The sequence below is a fragment of the Triturus cristatus genome, chromosome 4_1, assembly GCF_964204655.1.
Source record: "Triturus cristatus chromosome 4_1, aTriCri1.1, whole genome shotgun sequence".
NCBI lineage: Eukaryota > Metazoa > Chordata > Amphibia > Caudata > Salamandridae > Triturus > Triturus cristatus.
In genome coordinates, this window is record NC_140585.1 from 876,407,404 (window position 1) to 876,430,756 (window position 23,353).

General features: G+C 42.3%; 1 protein-coding gene across 1 annotated transcript in view; it reads right to left on the minus strand.

Moving 5' to 3' along the window:
• The window catches only part of CHCHD3 (coiled-coil-helix-coiled-coil-helix domain containing 3), an 878,604-nt gene that overhangs the window by 642,200 nt on the left and 213,051 nt on the right, over positions 1-23,353 (minus strand). The window contains exon 3 of the mRNA XM_085653592.1: positions 8,702-8,783. Coding sequence (XP_085509718.1) covers positions 8,702-8,783 — 82 coding nt within the window. The remainder of the gene's footprint in view (positions 1-8,701; positions 8,784-23,353) is intronic.

The following is a 23,353-nucleotide window of genomic DNA, read 5'->3' on the forward strand; positions in this document are numbered from 1 at the left end:
TTTCAGAATTGATATGCACCGGTCGTGCCGGAACAATTTTCACAGTAGGGTTCTGCGATTAATGTTAAGTCGATGATGTCATAGTGATTGTGAAAAATCTGAGTCACAAGAAAAACTGGTGTAGCAAATGTATTCAGCAGGAGAGTGGTAAAGATGTAAAAAGTAATTGGTGGTACATTTTGAAGCATGTTGTCACAATTAGATTACTTAAGCATGGTGTGGAAGCACACTGCCATTTGCAGACAAGACATTTTCTATTGAAATGACCACTAAATGTGCACAGATATACAGGTTTACTGATAAAAGTATACAGTGTACAAACAATAATGTGTGGAAATCTGCATCAGCAAGTGTATAGGTGTTTGTGTTTCCGCACACTTTAGAATTACAAATGAATATGCTTTATTTGTGCTTTCCTAACTGATGATATATTCAAAACTATTTGTACATTTCATTTACAGCCAAATACATTTTGTTGTGTGCTAGAAAAAAAAAGACTTCCTACACAGCCTTTCCTTTCACACTCCCAGTTCCCATCAAGATTGTCACGTAAGTCCCCTCACTTTGCAGTCAAAGACTCCCTTTAAAATCCACAAACGGCAAATTGTCAGAAGACAGAACCTAACATTTGGCTTTAGTCTTTGAACGTACACCAAATGTGACAAGATGAAAACAAAAATGTGAAAGCCTCATCACTCCTTCCACTTCTGATCTCCAGCATCATTAATTTCAGGGTGTCTCAGTACCCTCAATTCTCCCTACTTCCAGGCTTATCGCATGGCAGTGAAACTGAGGAAGAGGATCATTTAAGTTATCTTATTAGTAAAGAGTACTGACCAAAATAAACAAACTCTTAGACAGAACACTGTTCCTCACAGCCATGCATAACTGATGCAATGGTAGTGGCAAGAGAAATAGAATCAGTCATGCAGAAAGTTAGGAGACATTAAACTTTTTCAGAGAAATACAACACATTTACGGCTTCTTTAATTACCATCCAAGGGAGACAGCTGAAACCACATGCACTTTCATTGGGTGCCTTAACCTCTTCTGTGCCACGCCCTTTCCCCCTCCTGTGCCGGGCGTGTTATTAGTGGGTGGGGTTCATGACGAGATAGTCTCGTCATGGGCACAGCGCGACCGTGCTCCATGACGAGACTATCTCGTCATGGGCACTGAAGAGGTTAAGAAAAAGGGAAAAAAAAGAGTTCCCAAGAGCAAGCACTTGTAGAAGAATACAGGAGCTAGACAGAGACGTGGTAAACCAGTTTTGTTCTCCAGGGCAGGGGCAAAGACATGCTGGAGGGCCTAAAATAAAAGAAGCCTTCGAATAGAGAGGGAGTATATGTGAGTTAACAAGGCACAAAGCCAATGCTAAGAAATGGGTGAAATGCATTCCTAGCTAAGCTTTCAGCATGTCCCCAATATGTCTCTGCAGCCAGGCAGCTGTGCTGTCTGGTACGCTTAGACCTAAAAAACATAGCATGGAGTAAACAAACAACACTAGAAACAAAAAAAAATATAGATCGCCTACTTGCTGTTAGCAAACACATCAGATTTGTTTATAAGAAAACAAGGAGAACAAGACAATCGGTAATAAACATATTTTAGTAGGGGGTCGAAGTGAAGTATTCAGTGTTAATATTTTAGTATTTGTACTTTTCAATCAAAATGTACATATTAATGTAAACTTTGTGTACGCCTCTAAAACAGAGAAGTAATGTATATGTGATATAAAGTTAAACGCAATAAATAAGAAAAAGAAAAGAAAAACCAGCTCTTTTTAGAACCCCTCTTCCTTATCCGATCTGCTCTTAGGCCTTGGAAGGACATCAAGGGGAAACACTGGAAGGTAAGTAACTACCAGAAACAAAGTCATGAAAATACACTTTGTTTAAAACGATAAAAAGAACCATGACCATGAAAAGTATAGCTAAACTGCCACCTAGAAAAAATCCAATTAGAACTCAATTCAATTAAAAGTGGCCATAACACTAAAGGGAGGCAACGTACAGAGTTCAGCGAACGGTTTCCTTTGTTTCTCATATAAAATGGCTTGCTGGGGTTCTGATCATTTTTAATCTGGTAGCAAATTACGGACTCTGCCAAGCTAATCCTATAATTAATATTACATTGCTTCTATTTAAACAATCGAAACAAACTATAGCTGTGCATTGATAACTACAACTCAGTTGAATACACATTACTGCTGTGTGGCTCCACCCCTGCCCCTATGTGCCCCCAGTGGGCAGGTGCAAGAATTTGACGCAACAATTTGCTCACAAAAGCACCATACCCGTTGCGATTAATCATATTTTTAAAATGCTGGTCTGATGGTTCAATTAACATATGGGCACACCTTAGAAACCTGTGCTTAATTTCAACGTCACAGATTTGAGCCCCTGCCTGTCCACTCAGCCCTCACACTTCAGAGGTCCATAAAAAAATGTAACATAGAGATGGATAACAATCATCTGCTATCTGGCTCCAAGATACCCCTTTGTCGGAAACATTTTAAGGCATTGGCAAAGTGGGCAACTGCTTAGGGTCTCCACCTTCCAAAGGCCCCCCTGAGAAGGTAAGCATCATTTTATCTTCCTCCATTTCCATATCTCAGCCTCTCTCCTCTCTGCCTACCTCTAGCCCTCGGTCTCTCTCCCTTTGCCCAGTGGCATCCTAAGGATTCTTGTAGGTCATCGAAGACATATTTCAATTACTTTGTGTGAACCCTGTTGCTGATAGAAATGTCATCTTCATGCGGGTTTCAATTAGCAGAGCATGGGCAGTAAAGTTACACACAGGGGGCCCCTAAATATGTCTGGCCCAGGGCACCGAAGATCCTTCAGCCGACACTGCTGTGCATGCCATGCAAAATCAAGAGTAAAGGCCTCTGCTAAACAGAACAGATTTAGGCGCATCTCCCTCCACCCAGAGGCGTTATAAAACAAATATTGCGAATATACCTAGTGAGAAGAGAGGACGAAGTAACTTTTAGCAACGTAAGGTTGAGAAGCAAAAAAACGATGTGCATTTCTCAACAATGTTAGCAACTTTTAAGTTTTACTTGTTTTCATCAACACATTAACTGTTTCCGATCCCCAGATCTACATGGCTAACTCTAGACTGTGTTTGACAAGGACACTTCTCCTCCCTGTAAAAAGAGGCGTGTCTGTCCGGAAGAGATCAAATACAGGAGCAAAAGCCTGTAACTGGGATCAGAACAATAGGCACCTTGGTGAGGGTTAGTGGCGGCGTGCACTTATATGGCATTCATGGCACCACCTTCCTTGGTTTATAACCCATTCTTTATTTTACAAACTATAAAATATGAATTCTGAGCGCGAGTCAAGAAGAAAGCAATGTGAGGCAGTGAATCTGTTGGATGGCCAGCCATAAAGGCACATGGGCCAGCCATCGGAAAAATTGTCGGGGGCTGGCAAAGTCCTGGCCCTGGCTTAATGGAGCCGACATGCGCAGGTACTACCCCTATTTGTAATGCCTAGAGCATCAACTGGAGAAGAGGCCCCAAGTGCTTCAGGCTGAACTATACATGAATTAGGTGGTCACCCTCTTCCATCCCGTCACAGGGTGGGGTCTAGCCAGGATCCCTCCATTCCCATCCTGTGACAAGTTGGGAGAGGGTGAGGTGAAAAGGCTTGCTCAAAGCTGGAGTAAGTACAGTGCATCAGTGCTCCTCCTCCGAGTGTTCCTCGGGCACCCAGCAGCCGAGGACCTGAAGGGGATCAATGCAGGTAGCTGAAGGTAAGTAAAACATGTTTTTTTATAAAAGTTGCTGTGTGTGTGTGAGAGAGAGAGAGAGAGAGAGAGACAGAATGAGCAACAGTGAGTGTGACTGAGTCAGAGAGAGTGAGAATAAGTGCTACAGCGTGAGTGAGAGCAAGGGAGTGTGAATGAGCGTGAGTTAGAGTTAAAATAAATGAGTGAGGATGTGTGAAAAAGAGTACGAGCGAATGGGCAAGGCCGAGTGCTAAATAGCGCGCGCCGCCATTATAGCGGTCGGACCGGTCCCACGTCCCCATGAGCGTCCAAATTTGGCGTTGCGTGAACCGGATGCACTTTAGTGCTTCCGGATCACACGGGCGTCCAGCTTTGGGGTCTGACCGGTTCAGACCGACCTGGTCCGTGCCCCCCCCCCCCCTTAAAAGGGGGTGTGGGGAGCTGAACAGTCTCTTGTTCCTTCGCTCCCCACAGGCACAGCACCCGGGCAACCAGTGGCCCGTAATATGCATAGTTAGATTTACGGTAGGAGTGTCGTGTGTAGTTAGAGTTTAAGGTTAGCCACATGACATCACCTGTCCAACAATGTATCTGGACTTTCTCCGTAATTGTACATAATGTTAACTAATGTTTTTTAATTTTGTAATAAATACAGCCGGAGGGTTACACCCCGTAATCCAAAAATGGCGTGGTCTTAAAGCTTGCCTTGAGGGAGGGAGACCCCATCCGGACAAGGGCTGTGGTTACAAAAGGTAAAAAAGGGGACTCGGGGAGTACCAGGCCATTTGTGTGAGAGAAAAGGATTTATGATAGCGAGTGGGGGCGTGAGAGTGAGGGAGTGCAAGTTGGTGGGAATGAGCGTGAATGAGAATTAATATGAGAGTTAGTGCGCGTAAGAATGCATATGAGTGAATAAGAACGAGGTGAATTAATCAGAAAGAGTGAGTGGGAGTGATTGAGCACGAGGATGGATAAGAATGAGTGGGTGAGTGAAAGTAATTGAGCATAAGGGAATGTCACTGTGTGTTATGTTTGCGAGTCTGTCGATTGTCTTGGCAAAGTGGAGGTAATTTTTGGGTTACAAGGCACCCATGGCAAAATGTTGGCGCTGACATACACAAAGTCATTCTTGGCATAAGGGGCACCAATGGCAGCATGCTAACCCTGGAATACCGGAGATAATTACTGACATCTTGTGGAGGGCACTGAATCTAGATTTTGAAAAAAATGGGTTTAACTCCTGGGGAGCATCAGGCTTCATTGACATAAAAGCACCGGATTAATTCCAAAGTGGTGTTTCAGAGTTAATGGCTTTTAAGCAAATGCGGCAGGACCACACAGTTATTCATCACAGTTCTCGTTCCAAAAAGAGACAAAAGTCGTACTATCAAATCAGGCAGCATTTAATTACTACAACAATACTGGTGCCAAATGAACAGTTTATTTAGTTTGTGCTGCCCATGATGCGTTTCGGCCACGTCCTGTGGCCTTGAATATATATATATATATATATATATATATATATATATATATATATATATATATATATATATATATATATCTATATATATATCCAAAAAAGATGCACTCCTGTCGGAAAGCGTAGCCCTTCGAGGGGTGGCACAGCGCCGGTGGAGTAAACCGGTGATAATTTTTCTTGCAAAACGGAGTTCCAACTGTGCTCTCAGGTCAAAGAAAAGACACCACACCGCTCCAAGATACTTCAAGGGGGTTTTTATTACTTCATAAACCCAACGTGACGCGTTTCACCCTCAACGGGCTTGCTCACACACCGTTATGCTACCGGACCATCGTTAACATACATTATTCGTACAATCATGGACATGAAAAGGGGACTGTTTCAAAGGTTTTACAGCGCCATATTAGAAAAGTAAAAATGTCTCTGATAGCAGTACTTAATGTGCGCCATTGCAGAACAGTAAAAGATGACATATATCGTAGCAGACAAACTTTACAGTCCACTTGTTATTTGATAAAACAACGGTAAATCCCTCCTAGTGAGCTTGGTACTGAAACGTTGCTACATGGCTCATGCATACATGTTTCAATAAACATTAGAAGCACCCCCGGGACTCGTGTCGTGCAGTGTGATTAATTGTCCCCACTTAATCCATGAGCTTTAATTGCGTTTCGCGGTCTGGTATCGCGTGTCATACTCCCATAGTGAGTATAGTATTAAATGGCTTGGAGCGCAAAAGGTGTGTAGCCTAGTGTATGCTTAATAATGACAGGGACATATTAGGTTCGCCTGTATGCGTTCTGTATTGCACCTCAATGGTCAAAACATACTCCCATAGTGGGTACAGCCTTAGTTAGTGCCAGTGTCAGTAACATATGGGTGGGTATTACCGGGTCGTTTGGCTATTGTACACTTCCAACCACCAGTGAGTTTAATCTCATGTTGCTAAGTGTCCTTGTGTATTAATAATCTATTGCGAGATCTCTTGGATCGTGGATCCTACTAATGCATTAATGGAAGCAAGAAAATAAACTGCCTGTCAAAATTGCCCCGTCCAAACGTACCAAGTCAGTACCAAGCTCACTAGGAGGGATTTACCGTTGTTTTATCAAATAACAAGTGGACTGTAAAGTTTGTCTGCTACGATATATGTTATCTTTTACTGTTCTGCAATGGCGCACATTAAGTACTGCTATCAGAGACATTTTTACTTTTCTAATATGGCGCTGTAAAACCTTTGAAACAGTCCCCTTTTCATGTCCATGATTGTACGAATAATGTATGTTAACGATGGTCCGGTAGCATAACGGTGTGTGAGCAAGCCCGTTGAGGGTGAAACGCGTCACGTTGGGTTTATGAAGTAATAAAAACCCCCTTGAAGTATCTTGGAGCGGTGTGGTGTCTTTTCTTTGACCTGAGAGCACAGTTGGAACTCCGTTTTGCAAGAAAAAAATATATATATATATATATATATTTCAAGAGTAGGTGGTTTCACATTTTTTAAAATAGTTTTGGAAGCCTAGATTTACAGTCCGAAGAGATTATTTAAACATTTCCTTTTATGGTTTATGTGATTCATACTCAAATGTCACTCTAATCAGCCACTCATCACAAAAACAAAAAAGAATGCTTTATTTCATAAATACAATTTGAAAATTTAACAAATAGTACAAAAAAACTAATAAAACTCACTTCAAACCTGGCCACCTGGTAAGCGGCTCACGGGGCAGTTTCACTCCATTGCAAGTTAATATGTGCACATGAAAAGCATTGCGGGATTCAGATTCTATTACAGCTTACAAATATCAATGTTTTACACTCTTGAGCCAGAGCCATAACTCCGTTTTTTTACAGTTTTTTACAGTGAATTTCACTTTTTTATGACATACTGGGGTTATGAGTGGGACTACTCTTTACCCTTACAAGTCATTGTTTTGCTTCATGGTCCAGAGTCCTGAATGGCTGCTAAGAGAAATGTCTTTCTTGCAACAGCCAATCAGATCATTCAGATAAGCAGTATTAACTGTAGTATCATGGATTCGAAAGGGATGACAGGCAAAAATAGGTCTTATCCAATCATTTTTTTTTTCTTCATTTTTTCAAATTTTGAACTCGCAAATTATTCCCAAGTCCAAATGGCAGAAACATACAAAAGTGTTAAACTTTGAAGAGCCATTCATCAACTTTTTAAAATGCTAATAACTCAAAAACTAGTGAATAGATTTACAGCAAACGAGGGAAAGCACACTTTCTGGTATCAGCTATACATTAATACCAAGCTTGACGTCAATCCATTCAGTGATTCAGGATCCAAGTGTGAGTAGAATTAACTATGAACGCTAAAATACTTATTATCTTAACCCCATGAACGTTTTCCCCCATGGACAGGTCTTCATTAAACTTGACATGCTGCAAGTTAGTTGACTAAGCTAGTAAATTGCTATGTTTTAAGTAAATTTGTCTACGAGGTAAGAAGCTATAGACCATGGGCACTCGCAAACATTTTCCCAGGGGCAAAAAGTTTGGTCTGTGATGTGACCAAGGGCTGCATGGATGCCAGCATGGTGGCAGCCGAGGTTGTTGACGGAGGGTGTTGGCTGTAATGTGGGTGTGGGGAAAACAAAAGCATATGCACCTAGTGAAACAAAAAACTGGCGATTAATCTCAGCTTCCCCACTAACCAAACTGTGTGATCCTTCACTCCTTTTTCTTCATTATCACATATAAGAGCACCTCAACATACATGACTTCAGGATGTGCAGGTACAAACTCTTCTCTTGTGTTTGATTTAATTAACTATAACGTTGTTCATGTATAATAGGAACACAGGCCACCGAATGAGTGCACATAACTATTGACATGCCTCTTAGCTCACTACTGGCATTGCTGTCAGGAGGGGGGGGGGGAATAAATGTTTCTAAATTTATGTCCGAAATCTATTACATGTGTAGGTCAGGAAGGACGCATGCGCCCCTCGGGCAGTGCTTTGAGTATCAGTGCTATAGACAAATCCCAAAATGCCTTTTCAATGGAACGCGCGTCAGAGTCTTAACATACATATCATATATTAGAACATTAGAATGTTGGGAGCTCCATTGAAGACAATGGGGTGCTCCCTGCTTCTACGGGCTGGTCAAGGCCCGCAGTGCAACATTTCAATGTTTTACAAAGACCTCTCGGCGCTCTAGGGGATTTAAATCCCTGGGGAGCTTCGAGCAGCCTTTGTTTTATTTGTAGTAGGGCTATACCGGCTATTAAAGTCCCGTCCCTTGTTAAAGTCTCTCGCCTTCGGCTGGGGCCTTTCATAGCCAGTATAGCCCGTCACGGCGGGCTATAGTTGGGCTTATTAGTCAAAGCAAATAAATGTATCAATCTGGCGCATGAACAGCATGTTTTCAATGCTCTGTCACTAAGACGTGCAGGGCAAAAACACTATGTAGGGAGCAGCACTTTGTAAAGACTCATTAATTCAGTAACACCAACCTTCTGTGTGAATCAGACTCCCTCCTGGCTTGTTCCAACGCAAGCTCTTCGGTTATTCTCTTTCGAAGCCCTTCTTCATTAACTTGAAAATGAAACAAAACAATACTTCAATAACATATCTCAAAGACAACATTTATTTCAGGTCACGTGAGTCCAAAACTTGATTAAATCAGTTTCGAATACATTTTTGGAAACATCTTTTTCACGGAGACTAAATTACTTTTATTGTTCAAGTGACTTTACTGTACTAATTTGCCATATCTACTGGTTGGATCGGACTCTGCTTGTTCTAACCATCCATTTAATTTCTGTATTTTCAAGTACATCCGAAAATAATCTTACTTGGTACGAGTTTGTAATGCCGATAGTACTGGAATTGACATTTTTTTCCCCACAACGCAGGGTCTCTAGAGTTACAACTGACATGTAGTATAATCCTCAAAGTTTCCGTTTATTATGCCCTGTACACAGGACAAAACTCTGCTTGTTGCCATTCCCTGCGAGCACCAACTCCTGCGTCGTGGAATCCACACAAATTCCAAAACATACAAGTATTGCAGCTGGCAGAACAACAATACTAAATACAACACAACTTCTCCTTTAACAACTGCACAAATTATTAATGCACATAGGATTTACAATATTAATACATCAATATACAGGAAGAAAAAACCTTGCTTCTTACTATTATAAACTTATAGAAACGAAAAATGTCTTGATATCACAAACAGTAAAATTATAATAATATACAGAGAATGCATCAATTTTCAATCACATACAAAATCTTCAAACTTCTTTGGTTTAATAATTCTTCTACCAACTCTTACTCTCGGTTCATTTGTACAAAAATCATTCTCAACTTCACTAACAACTTTTCCAGTAATTCTATCACATCAACTTCTTACATCATCACTTCCACTATCTACTCCTCCTCCATCCAATCCAGATTTCTAGTAACTCTAACAACTTGGGCTACTTTGCCACTCTTACTACACCTCACCAATCTACTTTAAATGGCAAACTTTCCGATCACTTAACAATGTTGAACTATACAATAATTGTATAACCTTCTTAGGTTATAAAAATTTGCTCTCTCCCTTCCGCTTTAACACACCTTCCTTGACTCCAAGTTACCCACTTCCAAAGTTACTAACTTAACTCCATGCTTACGATCCTAAATTGTATTTTTGCTGCACTTGGGCAATTTTCCTCCTCACTTCAAGTGATCATTCCACTCTCCTAGATTTCTGCATCCATTCCAAATTATCCTTAGTGACAGATACTCTCCATCTCATTCATTCAAAAGGGCTATACCCAGTGCTCACAGAGGGTTTATTCTATAAGTCCGCACCATACTCACAACTTCCTTCATTCAATACAAATTATTATCCTTTGTAATCCTATAGTACACTTAATGGCTCTGTTGAAGCATTCCACCAAACCATTTCCTTCAGAATGATAAACCAATGTAGTTTTGTGTACACCATTCCTTTTTAAAACGCTTGAAAATAGCCAGACACAAAATGTGGTCTAAATACAATTATGTCCGCACCTTTCCACTTATTTCCCTAAATGGTCTCATGATATCAATCACAATCTTTTCCAAATGCACATTGGGACTAACAATAGGACAAAGGCAGTTTGAATGCGACACAGGATTTGACCAAATTTTCACACTCAATACAATTTCTCACCAATCTCTCCATATCCATCCCTGGCCACCAATATGAAGTTTTAAACCTTACTTTCGTCTTTGTTATACCAAGGTGACCCTCATTTAAAATGCGGCTTCTAATACCAACCAGTGGAATCACATTGCCACCCCTCAACAACTCACAATTATCTACAGACAGTTAATTCCTTACTCCCCAAAACATATACCTCTTCTTTCTAACACTTTATACTTTGCAGGCCATCTATCCTCTGTGTATGTACTAACCTCATTTAAAATTATATCTTTGTCCATACGTTCCTCCCATTCTTCTTCACTGCATCCTCTGGTCTCCTTTCCTTGTATGTTGGCCAGACAACATGAGTCCCATTTGTAGGGGAGTAGGGCCTGCTTTCTATGTTCACCACCACTTTTTGCTTTTGCTTTACTGGTTTTCGACTTAGATGTGGCTGTGGGCCTGCTAATCAGACCCACAGCCCTGCTGTTCTCTCTCTAAATTAATACTATGTACTTTAGGTGCATAACCCATTTGGATAGGATCACCTTATTGGCCCCTGTACAGTGTACCTTAGGTACCCAGGGCATAGGTGTACCCTAGGCCTACCAGGAGCTGCAGCATGTATTATGCCACCCCTGGCCTGGCCTTTCATTATGACACAACTGGCTGATCACTCAGCTGGGGCAAGGTCGTGTAATCACCCCTTGCTTAGGTGTAGTATTCCTATACCTACCTTATATATAGACACCTGTGTACCTATCAGCCACTCCTATGGCAGGCCTTAACAATCCTGGAGGCAGAGTGCTTGGTAACATGTGAGATAGTGCTCTAGCATGAGCTGAGCCTGTCTGCAGCTTTCGGAACCATGTCCTTATAGCTGTTCTATGATATAGCCTACCATATACTCTTAAAGTGCCTTATAATCTTAGACGGTTATGGTAACTATGGTTTGGCTTTATCGAAACATGTCGTGTAAGGTGTCTAACACTTTGGAATAATACCCCCATCCCATTTCTGGTGATGAGGATATTATCCCTCCCTTCTAGAGGGAGAAGACATGTTGAAACCTACTTACCCGGTTAAAGTTAACCAGAGCCCCAGCATCACAAAATGGATGCTGCTGCCACGACACAAGTTTGACCTCCTGCTGCTGGGAGTGATCCCGGCACGGGAGGCTTGGACAATAGCTTTCCTGCCTTGGGAGGTGCGAGCACCACCCCAGAGAGGCCTTAGTGTATTGGGGCAGGGAGGGATGAAAGAAACGAGACACTGCCTGGGGCACACAAGGTGTCCCATGCATAGTCCAGTTCAAACCGGTGCTGGGGCACTCCAGCCCCAGTACTGGCGCGAAACTGGACAAAGGGAGGGGGTGTAACCACCCCCCTCCCAGGTCCCACCCATAAGGCGTGACCTAGCAGGCAACCCAGCCCCCCAGATTAGTATAAGTGTTGTAGATGGGGCCCAGGAGATTAGATTATCCTGAACATGCAACTTGAACAGAAACTCTGGACCTTCGACATTCGACGAAAGAAGAAGACTGAAGAATCTGTGGCCAAGGAGTGGCTACCCTGTGCAAACAGGTACCATCAAGAGACTTACCCTTTGCTTTGCTGAAGTTCTACGAGGGACCGACTGCAGAGCCCGACCAGAGCCTTGACTTCCAGACCTCTCCGACCCTGATCCACATCCACAGCCGAGCTGAGATCCGTGGAGGCGACGAGAGACGTGGGACCGGCTACCTGGGAAAAGTGGAGAGTATCGTCCAGCGCAGCTTCTGAGGCACCCTCGAAGTTGTGCACCGGGGATTGAGAAGCCCCAACCCCAAGCACCATCTGCACCGAAGGTCAGCCCCCCACACTCCACGAGTCCTGCGTGGGGCCCTTCTGCATTTTCCTGCTTGCCGCGTCTGTCCGGTTGCTTGCCTGTTGGCTAGCGGCCTTTGCGACGACACACCTTTGAATTTCCACTGCTGGTTTGGCTCCTCCAGACTGGCTCCTGCTCCTCTACAAAAGAGAAGCACCCCAGACCTTCCTGGTCTGCACCAGAAGCAAGTCCTCCATTCTTCGTGGGTTCCGCTTGCCAAGGCTTGGTGAGTCCTAGTTCGACTTCAACGCCGCCGACAGCAAGAGCCTTCGTGGGACAGCTCGCCTCCTGGTCCTGGTCGTCCTCGACGTCTCCTGGTACCCGTGGCTGCTGCGACAAGCTACACCTCTTCACCTGCATCTTCACGACATCGTCTGGTTCCTTCCTGGTTCCACGTGGTCACTGGCTAGTGACCCAGACTCTGTCCCTTCTGCTTGCAGGTATCCTTCCTTCTTGATCCCGGCCTTGGGATCCGCCGGACACTCTTCACTGACTGCCTGTCAGCATCTTTCCTTCAGGCATCCATAGGAGTCGACGACGAAACCCGACGCAAGTTCACACCTATGCACCCGCAGCCCGTGGGCTAGGTAACTTGGGTACTCCGGTGCTCATCAGGGTATTGACTATCCTAGTGTCTAGTTCTCAAGTCTCGACTTCCTAGTTACTCAAGAAGTGTCCTAAATCTTATTAATTCTAAACTGTACTATTTCTATCGATTATACGCATTACGGGCAAGTGTTTCCACTCTGCACCTGAATCCCGTGTGCCTCCCACTTCCTAACTGTTGGTAGTATAGTGTAGCCCCAGCGATTCCCTAGGCCTAGGCCTATCCTATTTCTGTGACAGTGGTCCTTATACCACTTCTTTAGTATATGGTTTGCGTGGCCCCTAGGGCCTAACTGTATTACTTACCTGTGTGACTTCATGTATGCTTGAATAAGACTGTGTTGTACTTACCTCGAATCTCATAAAGAGTGCTGAGGGTTTGACTAGAATAAATACACTTTATTTTATATATATATATCTGTTGTGGTGTCCTTTCATTTGGTATTCAAGGGATTATATATGGTATAACAGCTGGCTTCACATGCCATTCAGAGTTTAGCCTAAGACTGCTCTTGTCCATGCTACCACTAGGATAGCTGGTCTATAAGGTTGACTTTACAACCAATCACCATAAGGGTTGTTTGTACTGATATAAGGTGTACACTAGAACTAGTGACATCATACATCAGGCCAACTTCTCACACCATTTACTTCCTTCACTTGCAATGGTAACTGGCTCAACCAGTCTGCCACCTTATTTTTCACTCAAGGCACAAAAAGTACCTCATAATTATAATAAAAAATGTCATTGACATGCATGCAATGCATGATGAGGGCCATACCAGTTCCTTAGTCGTAAGTGGTTTATAATCACACTTCAATAAAACCATTACAAAAATGTCATCTTGGAAGAAGGTAATATTTTTTACGTCCCTGAATAACATGAACATCAATCTTTGAAACAAGGCAGAAGCCGACATTAACCCAAAAGGAACTCTCGAAAAATGGAAACCACCTACATGTGTTCTGAATGTAGTCAACCTCCAACTCTGTGGATGGAGAGGTACCTGGTGATACGCAGCAGTAAGATCTGTTTTTGAAAATCATGCATACCCTTGGTTAAAGACAACTCCTTAATGGAACACAAGGAGAGAGCAAGGGAAATGAGGGGTGCGTCCTTATCCCCAATGAAATATTAAACGAAAAAATGTGGACGAATCCACTGAATTGGTGTGTTACAATCACTACTATGGTAAGTACATGAAGCCATTAGGTGAACTTAAAAGACCCCTCACACACCAACCTAGTTGGTGCCACGTTTCACCTTTGGGGTCCCAACCGGGTGGCCGAGTGCCCCCCGGTTGTGCTACAACGCCTGATTACAGCGGAGCTGGTGTGGTGTAAATGTGTGAAGTGTTGTGAATTTTATTAAAAATATCTCTGAGAATCCTTGCCTATAAAAATGTATTAATGGCGGCTCAGGATAAGGTTAAAAATATGTCGTGCAACTACTAGGAAGTTATTACCCTTAGTTGGCTATGTGATATGGTCTACATGTTTCAGCCCGAATAGTTGAGTATGTGGGCTTTCTTCAGGACCGGATTAATGAAAAAAGTGAGTGGCAAAGGTGAGGTGACCACGTGAAAAGGTGAAGTACCTACACACGTGCTAAGGCGTGTGGTCTAAGTGTCAGCGTACTCACAGAAACTTTGTCAAAAAACCTGTTGGAAAAAGAAAAGAAAAGACACATATATTTGGCAACATAAAATGCAATCTTAGAAAGGTGCTTTTGTCATTGTCTCGGTTGGGTGACTACCACAGTGATTGTATATTTGGCCGTGATAAAGTGGCGGCGCATGCTGCCAATGATGTGCGCGACGGCTAGGTAGTTACATGCAGCTCGGGGCTCCAATGCTGGGAATAGTGTTAATCGGAGTGTCTTCATCAGTGGTCGCTTATTATTAAAGAAAGGAAGAAAATAGCTCACAAGGATTTGGTTTAGAATCATGTGAAGCCCTAGTATAATAGGGGCACGCTGTATTCAGCTAAGGATGGCCACACGTGTGAAATTAACATGCAGTCGTCTAGCATCGCGAGAGGTTAAAAATAGTACACTTTGCTTCCTTAACGCTTGTTCCACTACACCCTTTATGGATAATTAAATAATCCTCACCTTGAGAATACAAGGTATTGCATTCTGTTTCAATATAATTTTTTGTTTCAAACCCTGTAAGTTTCCAATTTTCCCTGAAAAATACATGAGATAAGTTTCCACAACATGACTAACAAAATCATCTTTCTTCACTAACATTAAATGTTCAGGGCTATTGGGATTAAGAATCACCCCTAACTCACCTTGATCCCTCCATCCTACGACGGATGGTCTTCATTTTGCAATACACAATTTACACTCCGCTCTCCTATTTTTTTTTAATTCAAACATTAACCTTCTGAAGCTTAGCATTTTAATGTGGTTACCCATGAAACTCCCTGAATTTACATCAGTTGCTTCTAACATTTTTCCTACTTTGTCTTCAAACTGACTCTTCAACACTTTCATTCACAATGGTAAAGGGTGACTCCAATCCTGCTACTATGTTCATTTTTATGCCTCACAAGTAAATTTCACATATTGTTCTTTTTTTTTTAGGACCATGCATTCCAAGCACTTCCTGTACCACAATCAAAACAATCCCCATCAACATCTCACCATTTTATTTTTTGCTCTCCAAATCCTCTTGGTAACTAGATTCCTCCTCTACTATACACTTAACATTACCACAGTTTCCAACATATTATGAACAAAAATGACCCTTGACTCCACATCCTGGACATCTTTGATTGAAAGCAGGACACTTTGTTATTCCCCATATGATCTGCATTTCCACATCTATAGCATTTTCCTTTATTCCCTTTAGAGTTGTCCATATTGCTGAACATATTAGTTTTCATAGGCATTTTCTTCTATTCATAGGACTTACCATCCCTTTTACTCATTACTCTTGTAACAACGTCCTAATTCTCCTCTCAAAGTTTCTGCACATCTACCAGTTCCGATTTTTTAACTATGGCAATTATTTCTTTTAAATACAACTCCCCATTCACCCATAACCTATCTTGATGTTTGGATTAACTGTGTGCCGGACCGTGCTTAATTTGTAAAATATTAAATGCCAGGGCTCTGACCAGGAGGCCACTGCAGCTTGCACCACCCATCGCCCCTGTCATCGCTGCCGAAACAACTACTAACCATCTCCCTCACATATAAATGTGACAGTTCAGATTAAACCAGGTCCCCAAAGCTAAAGGAATGGCTGAGGAGGCAGGTATTGGTAATTTCTACTGTATATTGTTTTCTTAAACAACTGTTAAACTGCTCATCTTTAAATTACATGAGCAGCGCCACCTTGTGGCAGACTGCCCTAAATGTGGTGTTGACAATTAGGTGCCGGTGCCGAGCAACAGAAACCAATTAAGCTCCGGCTCAAATTAAGCACTTTATCATGTAATATGCCCAACGACAAGTTATAGCTAATTTTGTCAGTGCAGCCACCTAGTCATCAATGTTCTCATCTTTGTTTTGTGCTCTGTGATAAAACGTATACCTATCAATGGCTACACACACATTTGGGGAAATGTACATGTCTTGATCTTGCAAAGCATGTATTAACACATTTATTTGAGAAGGTTCAAATTTCTTTTCAACAAGGTGGTACACCTTCAACACACCCAGACCAATGCGATGTAATAAGGTTTTCTTTTTCTTCTCTGGAGTCAAATCCTCAAACTGGAAATGTAATTAATAAAATATTCCCTCCACTACTCGCATTTCATCTGAGGTTCAGCATCAAAGGGCTGGAATGGCTGTGGAGGAGTGAGGTTAAAAGTGGTCAATGCACACAGAGTTCAATGCCAGTATAGGAGATAATGTAGAATATGCCACAAGGTTGTTCAAGTAAAATAAATACAGGTATTGACTTTCAATCTGTTTTAAGAATGTCAAGGGGGTTCATGTAGAGTATGCCACAAAATAGTTAAAGTATAGCTCGATTTTTGTTTCGCCTTTGTTAAAATTATCGAGATGGTTGAGAATCGTTGCTTTGTGCCACTGAATCGGACTTTAAAACTTCTGCAGGCAAAGAAGGTACGCGTATCACAGATATAATTCTGTATGTGCCAAGGATGCCAATTCAAAATGGCAGCACACCACAGTCACGAAACACAACCTAATGTGGTGACATAGATATGCAGATGTGTTCCTAGAACAAGTGCATGTGTTAGGAGAAGAGCACTGCAGGTACCACAACCATCAGCCATTAACTAAGCAGGGCAACAAGGCCTACATGGATGTGGTAAGGCAGAGAGTTATTCCAGTTCACATAATTGTCACAAAGCACTTGTGTAGTAATAACAGTGACCTGTGAAAGGCACTGCATCCATAAACTTGAGTGAAATTCCACTTTCATCCTGTATCGGGGCAGCAGGCGTACAGTTGCACTTGGCCAATTCTTGAGTAACAAGTTACATGTAGTATATTCCTCCAAGTTTCTGTTTATTAAGCCCTGTACACAGGACAGGACTCTGCTTGCTGCCACTCTTTGCGACCACCAATGCCGGTGCCCTGGAATTCACACGAATTCCAAAACACTCAAGTACAGGGGCTGGTAGAACAACAATAATAAAAACAACAGGCTCAATTCAGACTCCAAAATGTATACACTTGGAAAAACAAGGGTGCATCATCTGCAGAGGAAGCATAAGACAGTAACGCTCCCAGAAAGCATTTGGCATTGCCCAGTAACTTTGATAACCAAAATCAGTCTCAGGTAAGTCAACGACGCAGCCTCACCTGGTGGTAGTGGACAAAAGACATCTGAATTGCTGAACAGTTTGCAAAACACAATACAATACATCTAGCTATAAATGCCTTCTGAGACCTGTACATCAGGTCAGACCAGTGAGTGGGTACTTCAAAAGAAGCAGAAACCCAACATAAAACATCAAAGACTCACATTTGGTGTCTGGGAATGGACTATAACAAGGGGAGGTTGAGTGCCCAAAGATTGTCCTCTGCCAAGCAGTCAGATGGGCTGTGTGAGGTGGGAATGCTCTGCAAGACTTATGCCTGGGACCAGGACTCGGGGCAAAGGCCGGTCAGTCTCCCTGCAGGGTGAGAGGACATCGCCCAAGGAAACAGAGACCACCTGTCGTTGAGCACCAGTGCCTGTCTGCTTGCCAAGAGCAGTGCGCCATATAGGGAGAGGAGAACCTAATTATAATAAAAGTAGGTACAAGGACCAGTGGCAATCATCTTTTAAACCTACAACATAAAGTATACAATTTAAGCAAATGATACACAGCTCTATCTCAAATGCAAGAAGAGTGAGACAGCATGAACTGTGGCAACTTGTTCGAGACACATCCAGTTTTTATTGTCCCAGAACTGGCGCTGGCTGAACGATACAAAGTCTGAAATCCTAGTAGTGATGGGCTGAAGATAACCACACTTCTCTCCTCTTCAACTAGCCCAACACCCTGGGGGCACTGGCCAAAATCAACCTAAGAAGCGAGAAATCTAGATTTACTAATTGTTGTCAGCCTCTCCTTCAAGTAAACAAAGTAACAAAAAATGCCTCCCAGCATCTTATTCTTAACTTGCAACATAAAGTATTTTCACTTCTATAACTACTCGCAAAATAGTTGTGATCTTTGTTACGAAGTTTCACTTGCACTGCTGTAATTCCACTTACAGTGGGTTTTCCACTACATTGCTTCTCAAACTGCAGAGAACCCATATCCATTGAAACGGTCTCATAGTAGGCCGAAGCCACAATGCAGACTTAAGACCCTCATTGAAGACTATTGTTGAAACGTCACAGTTCAAGTCTGTGCACTGTGCCTAAATCCCTGCATGACACGTCTCCAGATACGTCAGCAAAGCATTCTAAAACTTTTGTAGACCCCCCCAGCTATAAAAACCAACCCAGTGTCTGCAAGCAATGACCCTCAAGCTCCTCCATCTACCCAATCAGGTAGAAAGGGTTTGGAAGTAGGCCACTACATATTTGAGGATCCTTCCTCTGGAACTCATTCCTGAGCAAGAGACTTGAAGAAAACTTCCTGTATTACCCAAGAGAATTAAAGGCCCATCTGTTCGGCACTGCCTTGTAAACTGTTGCTTAGCAACGGCTCTCTATGTTATGCAGATTTGTAGAGTGCACGATCACCTGGGAGGCTATCCTTGCGTATATTATTTCTACAACCTACCACAGTAACTCCTTTCACCACATTAACCAATCGACTAAAACTAGGTAGTGGTTTTCAAATGGGACATGCAAGAAGAGGAAACCTGTATCATCTTCAATTTCATACCAAGGTTCTTCCACAGACTGGGCTGACAGACCCTTGGAAACTGCGGCCTACCCTGGCTAGCCCTCACAGCCAATCTGCCATGTTTGCTGAAGTGTTTTAAAGTGGCTGCTAAGTAGCATACGGTTTTTGTTTAACAAGAATCCCAAATAAATACATTATTGTGTCAAGGGCATTCATGGACAGGACCCCAGACCATCAATGTTTTAAGATCGAATGCTCCAGTAAAAATCCTCCAGTTTCAAATTCTCTTAGTACAGGAGACAGTGCATTATATTTGTTTATTAAAGCTACTCAAAGTGAAGCGAAAACACCAATAATAATCTTGATTTGGGAGCATTTTCTCTCAGCTGCCGGAGCAGCAGGATACAAGGTTAGATATGACATTCATTTTCGTAGCTTTTAGTTGAAAGGGGTGTTTTATTCTCTTTTTGTATAAATAGCACAGGGAAAAGAAGGCATTAAACCAGTTTGAGTAATAACATTTTAACAGTCTGAAATAGCAAAATATGATATCAAGCACAGAAAGACAAATGACAACTGTGCAACCTGTAAGGACAACAAGAAAGGATGGTGGTTTGAGCTGATCACCAGCAAAAGGAAAAGGTGGAAATAGATGTTAAAGAACAAAGAAGGGTCATCACTGGGGGAGTCTTCAAAAATCAATCGAGTTAACTGCAAGCAGATTTAGCAAATTTAAGTATGGACGTGTTTCTTACATACAAGAGTCTGAAATTGTTAGGTAACCACACTTTATGGCTTTAGAACAACTGGATTTTTCGGCGCAAAGATATACTCCCATGGGACTAAGAGAACCCACTAGGCAAATGCACTAAAAGGAAGAGGGGTATCCCACTTTAGGGACCCTTACTACAGGTAACCATGATAAACAAGGTACTTAAGTCAAAGCAGAAAGGTTCCTACACTACACGCAAGAGTTCAAGAGGACCCGCTCCCCACAGTAAAGAACACCCACGGATACTGGATTGACAAATATGTATTAATGTTCCCCTGAGGTTCAGTAAAGGGGGACGCAGGAAGCCAACAAAATGACAGCTAGATCAACATTCTCTAAGCAGACACTTCTTGTCCTTTGAGGGGACCCAGGCACAGATCCTCACTAACAGACTGCAGAAAGACACTGTCTGAGAGCAGTCACATTTCTTGCATGATGTAGAGGATATGGTTTCTCGGGTGTGGTCCAGATCATTAGACTGCAAATCCTTTTGGATCTTGGGCATGCATGCATGAGGTCGGTTCCTTATACATGCCTCAGTCAACGGGGCAGTGGCTCTGCCCGCTCTTGGATGGCTCAAGCTGCTCATCTTCCAGGGATAAGCATTAGCCTTTGCTTGTGGTCATTCTTAGGCCCAGCTCGTGATTACGAGAAATCACCCCAAAAATTGCCCCTTGTCAGGTATATTGTCCTCTGAGCTAGTGCTGCAGATCTTCTTCCAAAGACCAGAGGTGTATACGTTACTAGAACTTACTAGAACTAGTGGTCCCATTAAACTAGAGAGGGGGGGGGGGGGGGGGGTCAAAGCTGAATTCAAAGATGTGTCACCTTTAAATGCAGGCTTCCCAGCCACCATCTCAGAGAACATCTTCACAGACGGTTTTTACTGGGCTCACTGGAATCATAAACCATTAAAAGACGACACCAGTATTTGCCTTTGGTTCAGTCACAAAGTGGGCACATATTAAGGGGCCTCCAAATAGGTTTGGTTACAAACAGTATGGGACAGCAAAAGAGGCAGGTAGAAATAGGAGTCTTTGTTGTATATCATGAGTGATCATGCACCACACTGCTGTTCTGGTGCAAAGGAAAGCAAAGTCTTAAACGTCTACAACTAAATAATTATTTGAGATGGGATGTTTAAATTGCTGAGCATTCTGTGTGTAATATTTTATTTGTTAACAAATTCCAGAGTCAACCTGGAAACTTTAGGCTTATATCCCAGAATGCAATCGCCAATTTAAAATTCATAAATCCTCCAGCTTTTATGGCAGGAGATACTGTCAACCCTGTTGGTTCACGTCACCATTTGACACATACTGGATACACCCGTAGGTCACTACAACATGAAAGCCTTCCTGATAGTGAAGAAGCAATTAAGCTGAAGTAAGTGGTCCAGTGATCAGGGTATTAGAGGTAGGAATGGGATTTTATTAGTATAAAAACACACAATGTAGAGTAGAAACAGCTCACATTTCTATCTAGACTTGGACTGCACTCACGAATCACATACCCAAGCATGCTCCTAAAATAGAGAGATAGGAAGTAATTTCCTATTCTTGAAGTTGGAGGAAAGCACTAGTCCTCGAGAGAAACATCATGATTGAGCTGTATTCTGCTGCATGCAGGTCTACAACAGCTGTCACAGTTCTGATTTATCAGGCACCTTCGAAAGCTGAACTAATCTATTTTCACCTGAGAAATGCTATTAACAGTGCTGCATTCTGGGACACGGTCCCGGCACTTGCAGTCATGACCTCTTTCTCTAGATGTTCTGAAGGAAAAGTCAAAATAGATGCGAGCTGTAATTGCTCTTTTCCACGAGATTGTGCAGCCCACAGATAAAAAAGAAACTTATCATTCGTCGGCCACAGATTGTCGATTTCCTTGCCACCGACCTGTCGCCCATCCTTCATTTCCCACTGCCACTCTGGCTGCCATGTCAACACCAATGTAATGGGAAATGGTGACAGGAAGCAGCCATGTCGCAGGCCTTTCCCAAGTCTAATTCTTCCTTTATACTATTGTAATCAACCTGTCATAGCAGGATACATAACTTTAGACTTTCTCGAGTTCGAGTCTACCCCGCACTTTCACAAACAGCTGACAGCGTGGAAAAGAGATAAGATGCGTTAAGACTTGGGGCGTCAGCCTGTTGTGGTGCGGCTCTACAAAGCAGTAGAAGAGAAGTAAATAAATAAAAAAACAAAGGTCACCCGGATTCACACGTCCAAAAATGCTGGCTTAAATGGAGCATGCAGTCGATGTCACAAGCTATCGCAAGGCCAAGCTGACATCATCAAACATAACATTCTAGATCTCGGATTGTTGGTGATGCAGGACTGGCAGAAGGGAAATTATTTTTTTTCTCTATACAATGGATGGCCCCTTTAAAGGAGGGTCGCAGCACAACCAATAGATGAGACAAGAAGTTGGTTTTGAAACCATTGGAGGATCTGAACAAAATACTTCTATTTATATAACGCACACATACAGGCATACATATACAGATCCCATAATCCGACATTATAAAACCAAAACAGATATTACAAAATATATTTATACATTTCAACGTAATTATAGCACCAAGTTCCACTTCAATTTTCCCTTTAAATATTTGTTTTCTAAATGGCGGGAGTCAGCTCTGCATTCTCATTCTTCCTTGTATGGTGGACAGGCGCAGGAGAGCAGACATTAAAAGGTTAACTTAAATAAAATAAAAAAGAGGAATAAACAATGATAACTTGAGTGGGAGATATGATGTTTTTAAGCACCGAAAATCCAGAGCAATGAGACGACTGACATAAGTTCGAGCAACATTCTAAATGCCACCATAAAAACCAATCAATTCTAACTGTCAGCAGACACTAGGGGATTGATTATGCTTTCCAAACGGCAATAAAGCAAGCTATAGAAAATTTCAATTGAGTTGTTCAAATTTATAAGTGTAAAAAGAAAAACGGTATCACGTGTAGGTTTTGAATGAATAGTGAATTTAAATGGCACATGTTTATTACATTATGAATGGAAGATCAGATTTTTTTTTTTTTTACCTAAACGAAATGTAAAACACACCTTGAGCACTCTCTACTAGTACAGCACATGCCTTAGAAGTCCCTGAGCAGGGAGCCTGTCTCCTTTCACTTCCCTAATTTCTCCTTTATTTGTCTTTGACCGTTTTCTCTTACTCTGAACTCTCTCACACACTTCTTTTACATCTGCTTCTCACACCCTCTTCTATCCAGCATGAACTATTATACATAATTTCTCCAAGACTCTTCTCATTCATTCCACTATCTCACTCCTCTCCAAATTCCTCCTCTCACTACTTCTATTCTACCAACTCTAGCAGTGTGACCACATTTGCTGCGTATACTGGTAACATGACACCAGCTGGTTGTGGCAGCCTAGGCAACCACCTAGTATTCTCTTCTCCTAAAATTGCCCGTGTGAGATCTCTCCTGTGTC